A 12,084-nucleotide genomic window follows, 5' to 3' on the forward strand; every position below is an offset into this window, starting at 1 on the left:
GATGTAGACTGTGGAATGCCCTGGCACTATGAGCAGGGAAGGGCTCTGTGCATGGGGCTATGCTTCCTCGCACATTCCCCGCTACACCTCCACTTACCATCTTCGGCTCAGTTTGCCTGTCTGTTTTCATGATCCAATGCAATGCCGCGGCACCCACCCTTATACATTCCTGTATTACCTACACCAACCAAACCCCTCGCCTGAAGTCATCGAAGCTTTAACCAAACGGTCCATAATTGCAATAACACAATCCTTGACTTATCAAGAAATCCATCCCCAGGTACAGTACAAACCAAGGCAAGCAGTGGCCTGGGCTGCTTGACTGAGTGCCAGCTTTGGTCTCTTGTTACAATGAATAACACCCTGCTTGCCAATCAGATAGGAGACAAATTAAATGCCATACCCACAACATTACAGACAGAACTGTCGGATTGAGAATCATTGTCAAAATACCCAGGCTGATTTCACTGATACTGCTGTGTCTGACATATTTACAAAATCTCTGAAACAATGAGACAGTGATATGAAATTTGTGTGTTGTGTGTACACACTGGAACTTGTGCTTATAATACTTCAGTACATGTACATGCAACATAGTACTTTTGTATTTGCCATACAAATATTTATGTATGGTACCCTTATAAAAGCTACCATGTGTTATGATTACATGTGTTTTACTGATGCTTTCACTGTTGCTAGCAAACTGTGTTACCAGATGAACTACATACTCGGTGTCTGGGTGCTCACAGCTCTGTGCTGTTTACCATATCTATGTAAATTAAAGAAATATCTGTTCACATGTTTGAACTGTCTTTACTTGTTTACCGAGGAAGGAGTCTGAGGTAATGAATGGTAATTTGTCCCGTTCAGCTTCACTGACTTGCAAATGAAAACAGAAAATATTTTTATCCTAAGCTGAGCAGTGCTCACTTATCAAGGGAGTTGACAATCACTATTTTTAAGAATTTAGCAGTCTGGGGCTCTTTCTCACACGTCTGCACAAAGCCACAGCTCACAGAACAACAGAGGGACAGAGTCATTCGTCTATTTGCGATCAGCCAAGGCAGAAAAAGACGTAGTCAGGTGAATGAATATTACTCACTCCTTGATTTTGAATCTGTAACAACTGTGTAACACTAATGGGACGGCTTCAGATCAATGCCGACCAGATGCACCATTTGTGAGTACAACTTATTTGGGTCAATACATTTAAGATTCCCAGCAGAGTTCAGGCAGCATCACCAAAACGTTTCCAGTGTTGCGTGTGGGCACAAGTAAGAGGTGACCAGAAGTCAATCAGTAACTGTGTTTCTGTCTCTTCTTAGCTTGGTAATATCTTGACAGTGAAAATGTGTTAAGTAACACACATTAGGATAACATACAGTCTCATGCAAAACTTTTTGTTTTGAGAAAAGGAAAGCTTGGGCATCCCAAGATATATTACAGATGACTATTGGTTTTATAACCTTGTTAGAGGTTTATTAGGATTTAGGATTTATAGTTTCCCCGACGTGGCAAACCTTTTCAGAGGCCTTGAGCTCCTTAAAACAAAATTTGTATTACACTGATTTTATTCAATTTAGACATAAGGTTTGAGACGGCAATAAGACGATAGCAGAAGATTTTCAGGAAGCAGTTACCTCAGTTGACAATGTAATTAAGAAATTAGAAGTTGAAGTCGAAAAGTCAAAGAGCCTTTCTGAAAGACATGTTTATAGTCATGGGATGGCTGTTGCTCAGCGGGAAGATTGGTTGTCCTCCACTTGAAAGGTCAGCAATTTGATCTCCTGCACCTCCATGTGTAAAAGTGTTCATAGGCAGGACACAAAACCCTACACCTCCCTTGATATGTTTATCAGTGTGTGCAGATACATCATTTTAAAAAGTGCTGTAGTTTGTGTGAAAAGAGAAACATACTTTGAAGCTTTCTTTAGCACCTAGGGGGAGCTGAGAGGCACAATATACATGTGGAACATTTGATATTGCTAAAAAGGCCCTCAAACCAAAATCCCAATATGACTAACAAAAGGTTTTAGTAGATACTAGAGTGCTGGTACACTGCTCTACAGTGCAGTAGAGCAGACACTTGCACATATAAGAGCTCACTCAAACTGTCTTCAGAAAAATCTTTTCCGCTTCCTTACCACAAAAGTCAACATAAGAAGTTTGAAAATCAAAATCTGAATGAGTCAAATTCAATTTGGAAACAAGTCCTCTAGAAAGGGGGAAGACAACTTAAAAGGCTTTAGTGACAAAATGCAAAGGAAATGATTTGGGTGAAAAGAAAAAAATGAACAGTTGTCCAACTGTAAACCACGGGTGGATTGAGCCAGTTTTGGGTATGTGTTGCATCCAATGAACCAAGAAACATTTTACTGACAGAAGCAATCAAGTCAAGTAAATACCAACACATTTTGGAAGGGAAACTCACGCTATCTGAGAGAAAGATGAAAATTAAAAGGAAGTGTCTTCAAGAGCAGGATAATGGTCCTTATAATCCACAATAGAATACTTCAAGAGGCACAAACTAATGTCATGGCCATAAAAGTCCAACAAGCTTAACATCATCAAAAATAAGTGAAAAGATCTCCAAAGAGCAGTGTAAAACAGTACAAGAATGTCACCCAAGAATCTAAAACATTTTGCAAAAATAATTGGTTGAAATCCCCCAAATGAGATCTGAAAGACCTTTTAAAAACTATTCTGGTAGATTTGCCAAAGAGTGTTTTACTGGGTGCTGACCAGGTAGCGTGCTAAAAGTTTAGTTTCAGGTCCTTTTCTTTTTTTCTTTTTCTATTTTGAAATGCTGTAAGTTAGGACTAAATATTGAGTTCTTCACGCTCTACTGAGTCATCTGTAAATCTATATATTGAACATGGCAAACACACCATGACTTGTTATGTTGCAAGTCACCGCAACCAAATATGGTCAGTGAAGCTATGTTGGTAACAGTTCATGATCAAAAATACAACGCTGATTTAAATATTGTAATGTTAATTACCAATGTTGTAATGGTGTCACTTTGAAGGTGACCCTTGCAGTTCTGAGCGAGCTGCTAATGAAATAGAAAGAACACTGGTACGCAAACATACTTTCGCTACAAAATGACCAGTAAAATGTTATTTTGCAGTGATTTCAATCAATCCAACAAGTATGGTTTTTACTGAATCGCCATCAGCTCTACGTGTACTTGATGTTTGCTTCTTATTGGCAGAAGTTTGCATGCCAGCACTTCAAAAGATAAGACAGTGACAGAGTTGTTTCTATGGCTATGGACTCTCAGTCTTGAATAAAAATTTGATCTGAAACATCCCTAAGAAAAGAGCTTAAAACCAAGTCGAGATGTACACCTAAGTGTACAGGGTCACACCTCTGATCTATAATCTACAACTACACTGTCCTGAAACATATGTGTAATACAAAAATGGCGCTGGGCTGACAAGAATAAATCCAGTTTGTTGAATCCAAGTGGCAATCATAAAAAAAAAAAAGTTTAGTAGGACATAAATAGATTTTATTGGAGACTAGGCAGTTGATATATGCAGCCATATAAATATGAACTGCCATTAAATTCATATTCACCATGAATCATTATGAAGGTTTTAATCAAGACCAAACATTTACAATTTCTAAAGACCGGAATAGTGTCTATCAGCTTTGCAACGGCGAGTTCCTTATTTTCATATTTTTATTTTCTTCACAACTTCCCAGCCCAGTCCATTCTATTTTCCCACCTCTTTCCATCCTCTGCTGTTTGATTTTTCTTCCCCTGTCTCTGTGAGGAGCTGCATGGTGGGAGTGTGTTGTCTCAGTGCCAGGGCAAAAATAGACAGAAAATTACAGGGCCTTCTGAGAACACCCCACTGTGCAGCATGACCTCAAAATAACACACACAGACATACACTCGCAGAGTCGCATACAAATTCGAAATACACAGTATGTTGTCCTACTTATGTTTCTCATTCAGCCTCTTGAAGAGACAGTCGAGCAGACTGTCTTTAACAATGTGCCAACCAACAGTCCTGGACTGACGTTATGTGCCTGAGAAGGAAACTCTGAGTCTGATTCACAGATGTTACTGTGATTACAGCTTCATCTCGGCTTACAAAGACACGCATACACACTCTTAAAAGTATTTCTACAGCTATGTATTAACTCCCTGGCCAAGACTTAACTTCACCACTGCTATTTCCTTCCTATTCAATGATTATTTTCAAAAAAGAAGCCACTGTTCAATTCTGCACTAATGTCTAAATCACCATTTATACATATTGTTATGCCAAAATACGGTCCTGCATTATTAAACCTCAGACACCGCTTGTCAGCACTGCAAGCTAGAAAGAAAGAGACAACAGAGGAGAGATGAATGAACATCACAGGTGTTTGTCATACTCACCTTGAGTGAGTCAAAACAAGCAATGACTCTGCCATTTTCCACTTGGCAGCTCTTGGCAGGGTGGGCGAACTTGCACTCATTGTCCGGTCGTGAACAAGTTCCTCTCTGGAATTCCCGACAGACCTCCAGCGTCAGCCACTTTGTGTCCCGTATCGGTGTCACACTCACCGCCATTTCAATGCAGGCAGGAGGAGTCGATAAAGGGGAATAGATATCCAACAAGTGAAATTATGTATATGTCTCTGTATTTCTAATAATTGTAGGACAAATGTTGAGAAAGAATAGATAAAGGACATGGGAGAAAGCCAGAGTTCAGTAGTTTTATCCCCAGGGTCTAATCTGAATAAAGCCTATGAGGCCTTGGACTTGCCTACCACCTGAGGCCCATCCTAAGAGTCTGTTTGTGGCTCAAATAGGAATATTTCAGTCCCTGTCACCCAGGGTCTGTGCTGAGGATGGCCAAAGAGCTCTGCTTTGTAATCTCTCTCTTACAAAAACTCACGCGCACCAGTTCTCTCAACTTGCTTGCTCCTCAGCTGAACTGTCAGATGAGACAAACGGCAAAACACATTATCGATCAAGCTGGCCCATGATGAAAGGGTGCAGGGCTGGAGAAGGGAGGAAATGTGGAAAAAGAAGGAGGAAAAAAAGGAGGAGGAAAAGAATGGTGGAGTGGACAGCAATGAAACAATTTTCTTCCGCTCACAGGGACCGATAAAAGCTGTTTGCCCTCAGAATCAGGCTGTATCTGCAGAGAAGGGGGAAGTGGTTGGCCTCCGCAGAGGAGGGCTGAGTGGCATCGATGGAGAGAGGTCTGGCTGGCAGACAGAGCAGAAGGGAGGGAGCTGAGAAGGGAGGTGTCAGTGGTGTGGAGACAGCCTCAGTGGACGGGGCTGGCAGTCCTGGTGCTCCTGGTGTGGCTGGCAGCTCCGGCAGACATGGACAGGCACAGAGGCACAGGCGGCTTCAATGGAGCCAAACAGCCACAAGGGTCAGCAAATGAAGGCACTTCTCTCTGTGGAGAAGCAGGAAAGAGTGTCAGTGGAGCAGGGCTTAACGCGCACACATGCTCACAAACACAAGGCTGATGCACTAACACGTACAAACAGATTCATACACACAACTTCATACTATTTCCCAATCATTCTGTTGTACATCTATGTTGCACAAGATAATCTATGAGGGTGGAGAATCAAACAGAATATAGCTAACTGTAAAGCTTGATTGTTTGAACATAGAAGGAAAGAGACAAAGAGAAAAAGAAAAAGAGGGGAAAAAGGCGAAAAGAAGAAGGCTGCAATTATATTCATTATTATGACCCCTTTTTCAAATAAGATAAGATTTTTTATGCATTCAAAGAGAATTATCAGTTCCACAAATGTGTGAAAATAACCTGTATTCAGATCTTAAAAAAACAGAGATCATAGAAGCCTATGTTGTAACATTGTAATCATTAGTAATGATAGCTCAGACATCAATAGCAAAAAAAAGAGTGATTGAGCATGAAGGCAATGATTAGTGAGTTATCAGTCAGCCTATTCCCTGGGGAGATTGAAAATGGCCAAACAGCTAGGTAGATGGTTTCAGAATTATTGCTGGCAGGTGGCCAGGAAAGATAGTGGTATAATGACTGGATAGGACACTATGGAGGGGAGAAAAAGAGGAAGACAGACAAGGATCTGAAATTCACTCAGACACACTCATCCAATAAACCCCAAGACTCCTTCAAAACAATGATTCAGCTATTATACCCCCAAACCTACGTCCTGAATGTGGTCACATCACTTCCAGGACATCCACATAAATTCAGTGTTTTTGTGGATATGTTATCATGCAATAACAATATGATCGTTATCAAATATGAAGTAGCCAGACAAACTGAAATCTATAGAAACTTTAAAATCACTTGACTGATATGAATACACTAGTGTAACTCTGTTGTTGCTCTATTCCCACGTATGCAGGCTCAGGAATATGCAACTCCCTTTTCAGCCGTGTAATGAGTCAGTATCAGGCCCCAGTGCAAGATGTTAAGATCAGGTCCTTCCCACTGCATCATATTGCACCATAACTATTTTTTTCTATGTTTAGATATTGCTACATTGTGATACGGATGTCTGTAACTACACAGCATACTACACAGCACAGCATACAGGCACATTTTCTTATTCCAAATCATCCAAAAAGGTCTAATGAACCTCTATTTGAATAAAGAAATGTACATTGAGTTATTAGTCAAGATTATGTTACTGTATTTGTTATATGAATAAATAGGGTCGCTGTAGCTCAGGAAATGGAGATGCCCTCAATTCAATTGCAAGGTTGTTGGTTCAATTCCCAACTTCTCAGTCTACAGGTTGAAGTCTATGGATATCATTCAAATTATATCAAATGTGTGACATTAATGTAAAACCATACTGCTTGAAAAGAAGACACAGAAGGAAAGAATAAATAGTACAGTTCACATATGGTTTGATTAATTAGGTGTGATACTGTTAAAATAATGAGTAAACAGATTGAACATGCAAATACAGAGCCTGAACAGATCAGTTGTGCATACCTGGTTTTTTTGCCAATCCTGAAAAAAAGCACTTGGATGAGCAAAAGAGATTCTCTGCTCATACCAATGTTGTATTTCACTGATTCAACATAAGTATTCCCAGTCCACTCCAAAATTAAAGAAATAATCCGGCAATGCTTCAACCCTTCATAAAGTTGCATAAAATCCTCCTTGGATCATACCTTAGCATGGGGAAGAACATGCTAAAACAACATTATAGCACTTGTGTAAGTGAAACTGATTACGTGTTCCTAGAGACCAGATATCCTGCACTTGAGTGAAAAACTTACTCTCAGCTGGACCAATTAAATCCAGGCATTTTTCTTTATGTACCCTAAAAGGGCATTCTGGGAACAGAAAGTAATATACACTGAAACCAAAGATTAGTCTGGTTGAAGAAGGCACCAATCGATCGGCCACTGACTGTAAGCGGACATTTTCAGCTTGATAAAGTAGGTCATGACCTCTGACCACTTATTTGACTTAGATATATCCAATTCCAGATCTATGCATGTCAAATTTACAAAGAGGTGCAGCACAATTGGTCAAGTCATACCAAGTCTGCACAGTGGCGCAGTAATATCCCAAGTTTATATGCGCTTGGGGTAGAAGCTCTTTATGCTTGGTGAAGCTCTCAATTTTTAATTGACGTGAGGCCAAAATAGTCCAAGGAAGGATAATTGTGAAAGTGTTTGAAACATTAACTTAATTAGATACTTAAAACATCATCATGCTGAAGTCAGTTTTGAAGAAGCAAGCAAAGACAAAGCAGCTGCAACGAGAGCTGAGATCGAGCCACAAATGGAGTGTGCAACTGTAGGTGAACTCTCTTGAATAAACCAGTGTCCTCTGTTATTTGTTTCATGTTAGATAAAGTGGGATGAACTCCATTTTATTTAGGCTGGATGCCCATTAACCTTCAGCACTTAATTTTGAGGTATGCTTAGGAGTGAGAGAAGATCTGGAGTAAAAACTGAATAGTTATTTGACGTTCAAAGGTCAATATATGACAAAAATAACTAAAAATACAATTGAATATTGATTATTCTTCAATTTAAGGAGACTTGCAAAAAGATTTCAAACATAGTTCTAAACAGAAATTGCTATAAAAAAATCAGAATCAAAAGCTCAGATTAAAAGAGGGGGTCAGAAAAAAAGGGGGTCAGAGTAAAAAAAAAAAGAATTGACATTGCAATCATCATAAAACGAGCTTCGAACATGCTAATCATAGCATATTTTAAACAATTACAGAGCATCAAAGGAAACTTATCTCTTATCCTTTAACGGGGCAAACACAAATACAGAAATGCTGGTTTGAGGGCAATAAAAGAATAAAGAGAAGAGGGAGCAAATAAGTAAAAACAAATGGCCAAACACTGGCTGCTTATGTATCACACTCTTTTTATATTTGGGCCAGTCACTGGGCTGAAATACTTTTCCAACCAAAAGTTGATGTTTTGGGCAGTATGTCTGTGTGGATGCACATATAAAAGCAGTAAGCCAAGGTAGCCAACTGTATATGGTAGGGTGGTTGTGGTAAGAAGAGGAAAATACAGGGACAGCTACCATTTGGAATGTGTTACATGTGGAGTGGCAAAATGAGTAAACCAAAATTCCTGGTCTTACTCACATCCTGACCTCTCCTGTTTCCTTTTTCACTGTGTAACACAGCCAAAGCCCACACATCAGTGATGATAAATGGATTTTTTCAGATGACAATTAAAACAGGAGGACCTTCAAAAAAAAGTTAATTACTTCAAGAATATCGAAGTTTATCTTTTTTTAAAAATGGGTCTCCTGTTTTAATTCTATCACCTTATTTAATTTGTTTCATGTACGTCTGATGGAGTGCACACCCCTGTTTTTTTCATTGTCATAACACTGAGTGAAAACATCAGCATATCGGCGGGTTAAATCCTTGTTCCCAGTCAGAAACTAGCCATGATCTGAATGTACACAGCCATATGTTCAGCTGCATCTTGGACTGAAAACTTCCGATTCTTGTAACCCTGCTGTCAGGAGCAATTCCCTGCTGTCATAGAAATGATCCTTATTCTTCAGATCAGGGCACTGGAACAGTGATCTTCAATTTCTAATCCCAGATACCACTGCACAGGCACCAGCCTTTATTTGGAACATGGTTAGTTTCCGTGAACAGATATTTCACATACCTGGATGCTTTCACTCAGTGTAAATCGTCTCACTTTGTTCAATGTTATCAAGATTCTAACTCATGATGACCTGAAGTGCCCTGGAAGAATGGGAACAGATTTAGCCTTTGTTGCATTTGGTCTCAGGTTCAGTTTTGGAAAAGGGGTAGCGGTATCAAAATCAGAAGTGTGTATCAGTACCCACCCTGAGATGATATATTGGAATAGGCTCAGGAAAGCAATTTCTACAGCTGTTTCATTTGAGGTTGATATACAAAGTCGTGATCAAAAGCGCATTCATCTTTACACTAAAAGTATGTAAGTGTAACTGTCACTGAACTCATTTTTTAAAAAAAATCTTCCTTAGTCTGTCTTAGTCTTTGTGAAACTTTCAAGCAAACCAAATAGTGTACAGGTACAGCATATTGGATGTATTTGTAAAGCCTAAATGTATTTTAGAAATGGGGTCAAGCACCTAAAAATATAAAAAGCCTTTATTTGGAATGTGTTGAAGTCGTAGAGGAAATGTGAGATCAGAGCAAAAGTCTACAGTATATTCAGTAGCACTGACTTGTTTGTGCTCTGATATCAAAGAGAAAATGCACAATTTATAATAACTGCATGGATGAAAAGGAAGCAAACAGCCAGAAAACTCGACAAATTTGATTAGACAAACTTACTCTTGAATCCTTCTGCAATGACATGCTAGTTTTCTCAAATAATTTATGCTTTCTCTGTACTTTCATTGTGTTTGTGCGATGCTCTGATGGTAACAGCTAAGTCAGATTCAGTAAATGGGGCTCTACCCTGATATGTATTATTAGTGCCATTTCAACCTAGAAGAATGAATGAGGCTTCTGACATGAGGTTCACCTCAAAACACACCAATGAAACAAAGGGATATCAAATGTGAGAAATGACTCTGGCATTGAGGAAATATATAAATAAAGGAGTCATCAATAAGCATCTTAGCATTTGTGAATAATGCATGTGGCCATTTCCCATAGCCAGAGGCAGAAGATATTATTACACCATGAGATCAACTAGCCAAGGTAATAAGCTGGGGTAGACGGGGAGGTGGAGATGACTGTGGATATTGCACATGGGTAAATACCCCATTCCCCTTCAATCCAAAGTGTGTACATACACACATACACTACATCAAAGGTGCACAGGACAAAATATTGGCTAAACATTTTGTCTCATCCCAACTCAACCTGAGCTGTTGACATGCAGTCCATTCAAAGTACAGCATAATGCCAAGAGTGTTATCAGGGTTCATGCCTCCCCTCAGTTATATAAAGCCATCTGATCTCGTGCTAAACTCTGCTAAAATTGTGCCAATTGTTTTGGGCCAAAGTCAGGATTATCTAATGCTTATGACAACGCTCGAGGAAAAGACGTACTGACACAGCCCTGACACCACTGCTGCTAAATTACTAATCATTATAACCCAGGCACACATACACACACAGTAGCAAAATAACTTATTCTTATTTATTCTAGTAGACAACATTCATCAAGTTGGTAACAGTCTTGTCTTACAGCAAAATATATATATATATAGTTTTATTTTTTATTATTGATAATCTCTTAACCAGATGAAGAATCTCATCCTGCTAGAAGGTACAAGAGGTTGCCATCAGGCACAGTGGAGCTTTAAAAACATTTTTGGTAAAATGCAGAATGTATAGCAAACGTTTTTCGTGAGCTGACATGAAGGTGCTTTCAATGGAGTTAGCCCACAGCATGGATGTTATCTGTTGTTATCACTCCCACAGATATGGTCAGTAGATGCCCTTCTCCGCCTCATAATAGGCTCAGGAAGCTGTTATCGTCCATTGTAATCACAGATAAACAAAGAGCAACACAGACGTCATAAAGAATAAGTGCATTTACAATATTCAGAGGTATCAAATTGTATATATTTCAATCTCAAACTGAAAACGGGAACTTTTCCAAAGTAGTTTTGTTGCATAATACAGCAACTGAAAACAGAAAGTGGAAAATCAAATCTGGTGACCAATCTGGTGTAAATGTAAACACCTTGTTACTCCTCCATATTCACTAGTACTGATCATGTCGTGTGTATCTGAGCTCTTTATGCACTCAATTGCTGCAGTGAGCAAGAATGCAGAGTGCGCAGTTACAAAAATGTCAGCTGATTATTGTTCCCTGTTGTGCGCTCACTGTTACTGTTGATATGTAGCCATACGTGTATTTAGTTCTGTGTCTATCTAAATGAATAAGAATTAGCTGCTCTCTTCATAAAAGCTGGTTTCACTCAGTCCTTTTGAAAACATGACTGCTGTTCCTTCATCATGTCTCTTACTGCAGAGGCGGAATAGGGTCGAGAAGTTACGCCTACAGATAACAACTTCTGCTTTAGGGAGAGCAAGCATGGCAGACCACCCCACTCTAACCAACAACACTGTTGTGATAATACACATTGATGCAGTGCTGGGGTTCCTCTGTTTGGCCTGTTTGAATGACCAAAGGAGAAATGGCAGCAGCTTAGTCAATCTTTTTACACCGATGAGGCGCAAGAAGTCTAAGAAATGTGTCACTTCTTTGTGCAATTTTAGTCCCTATTTTTTCTGTTATGACCATGAATTGGTACAGTGAATGCTTAGTTATTCATCTTTATTACAATAACTGTCATTCGTATTCATGCAGTTTGGAACAGGTATTAGCTATGCATGTTCATTTTTATCTGTGTATAAATTATCTATGCAAGATTGCTTCCGCCCAACTCATGACATACACACCCCAAACAATAATCATTCTTTATTAAACCATTAAACTTTTTCCATCTTGTTTTTTTTATTAAGCTTACTTTGTACTTTGTTTTCCCCTTGTGAAGGTTGATTACCTGTAGCAAAACCATAAATGCTGCATTTCTGTTTTTAGAACACAGGTGTCCTGTCCTGGCACCTTGAAATGACTTCTGCCACACTTGTAGATGCATTCACATAATC

At 39.2% G+C, this 12,084-nt stretch overlaps 1 protein-coding gene across 9 annotated transcripts in view; it reads right to left on the minus strand.

Moving 5' to 3' along the window:
* The window catches only part of LOC140314217 (muscleblind-like protein 1), a 67,312-nt gene that overhangs the window by 38,289 nt on the left and 16,939 nt on the right, over nt 1-12,084 (minus strand). For 7 of the 9 annotated variants that reach the window (XM_072392329.1, XM_072392335.1, XM_072392331.1 and 4 more), the window contains exon 2: nt 4,397-5,411. The exons of 1 other annotated variant lie outside the window; for it this stretch is intronic. In XM_072392329.1, coding sequence (XP_072248430.1) covers nt 4,397-4,570 — 174 coding nt within the window. In that variant the 5' untranslated portion in view covers nt 4,571-5,411. The remainder of the gene's footprint in view (nt 1-4,396; nt 5,412-12,084) is intronic. One more of the 9 variants, XM_072392330.1, reaches the window with a different exon arrangement.

The sequence above is a fragment of the Leuresthes tenuis genome, unplaced genomic scaffold (genome assembly GCF_036924035.1).
Source record: "Leuresthes tenuis unplaced genomic scaffold, fLeuTen1.0.hap1 SCAF_9, whole genome shotgun sequence".
Classification (NCBI taxonomy): Eukaryota; Metazoa; Chordata; class Actinopteri; order Atheriniformes; family Atherinopsidae; genus Leuresthes; species Leuresthes tenuis.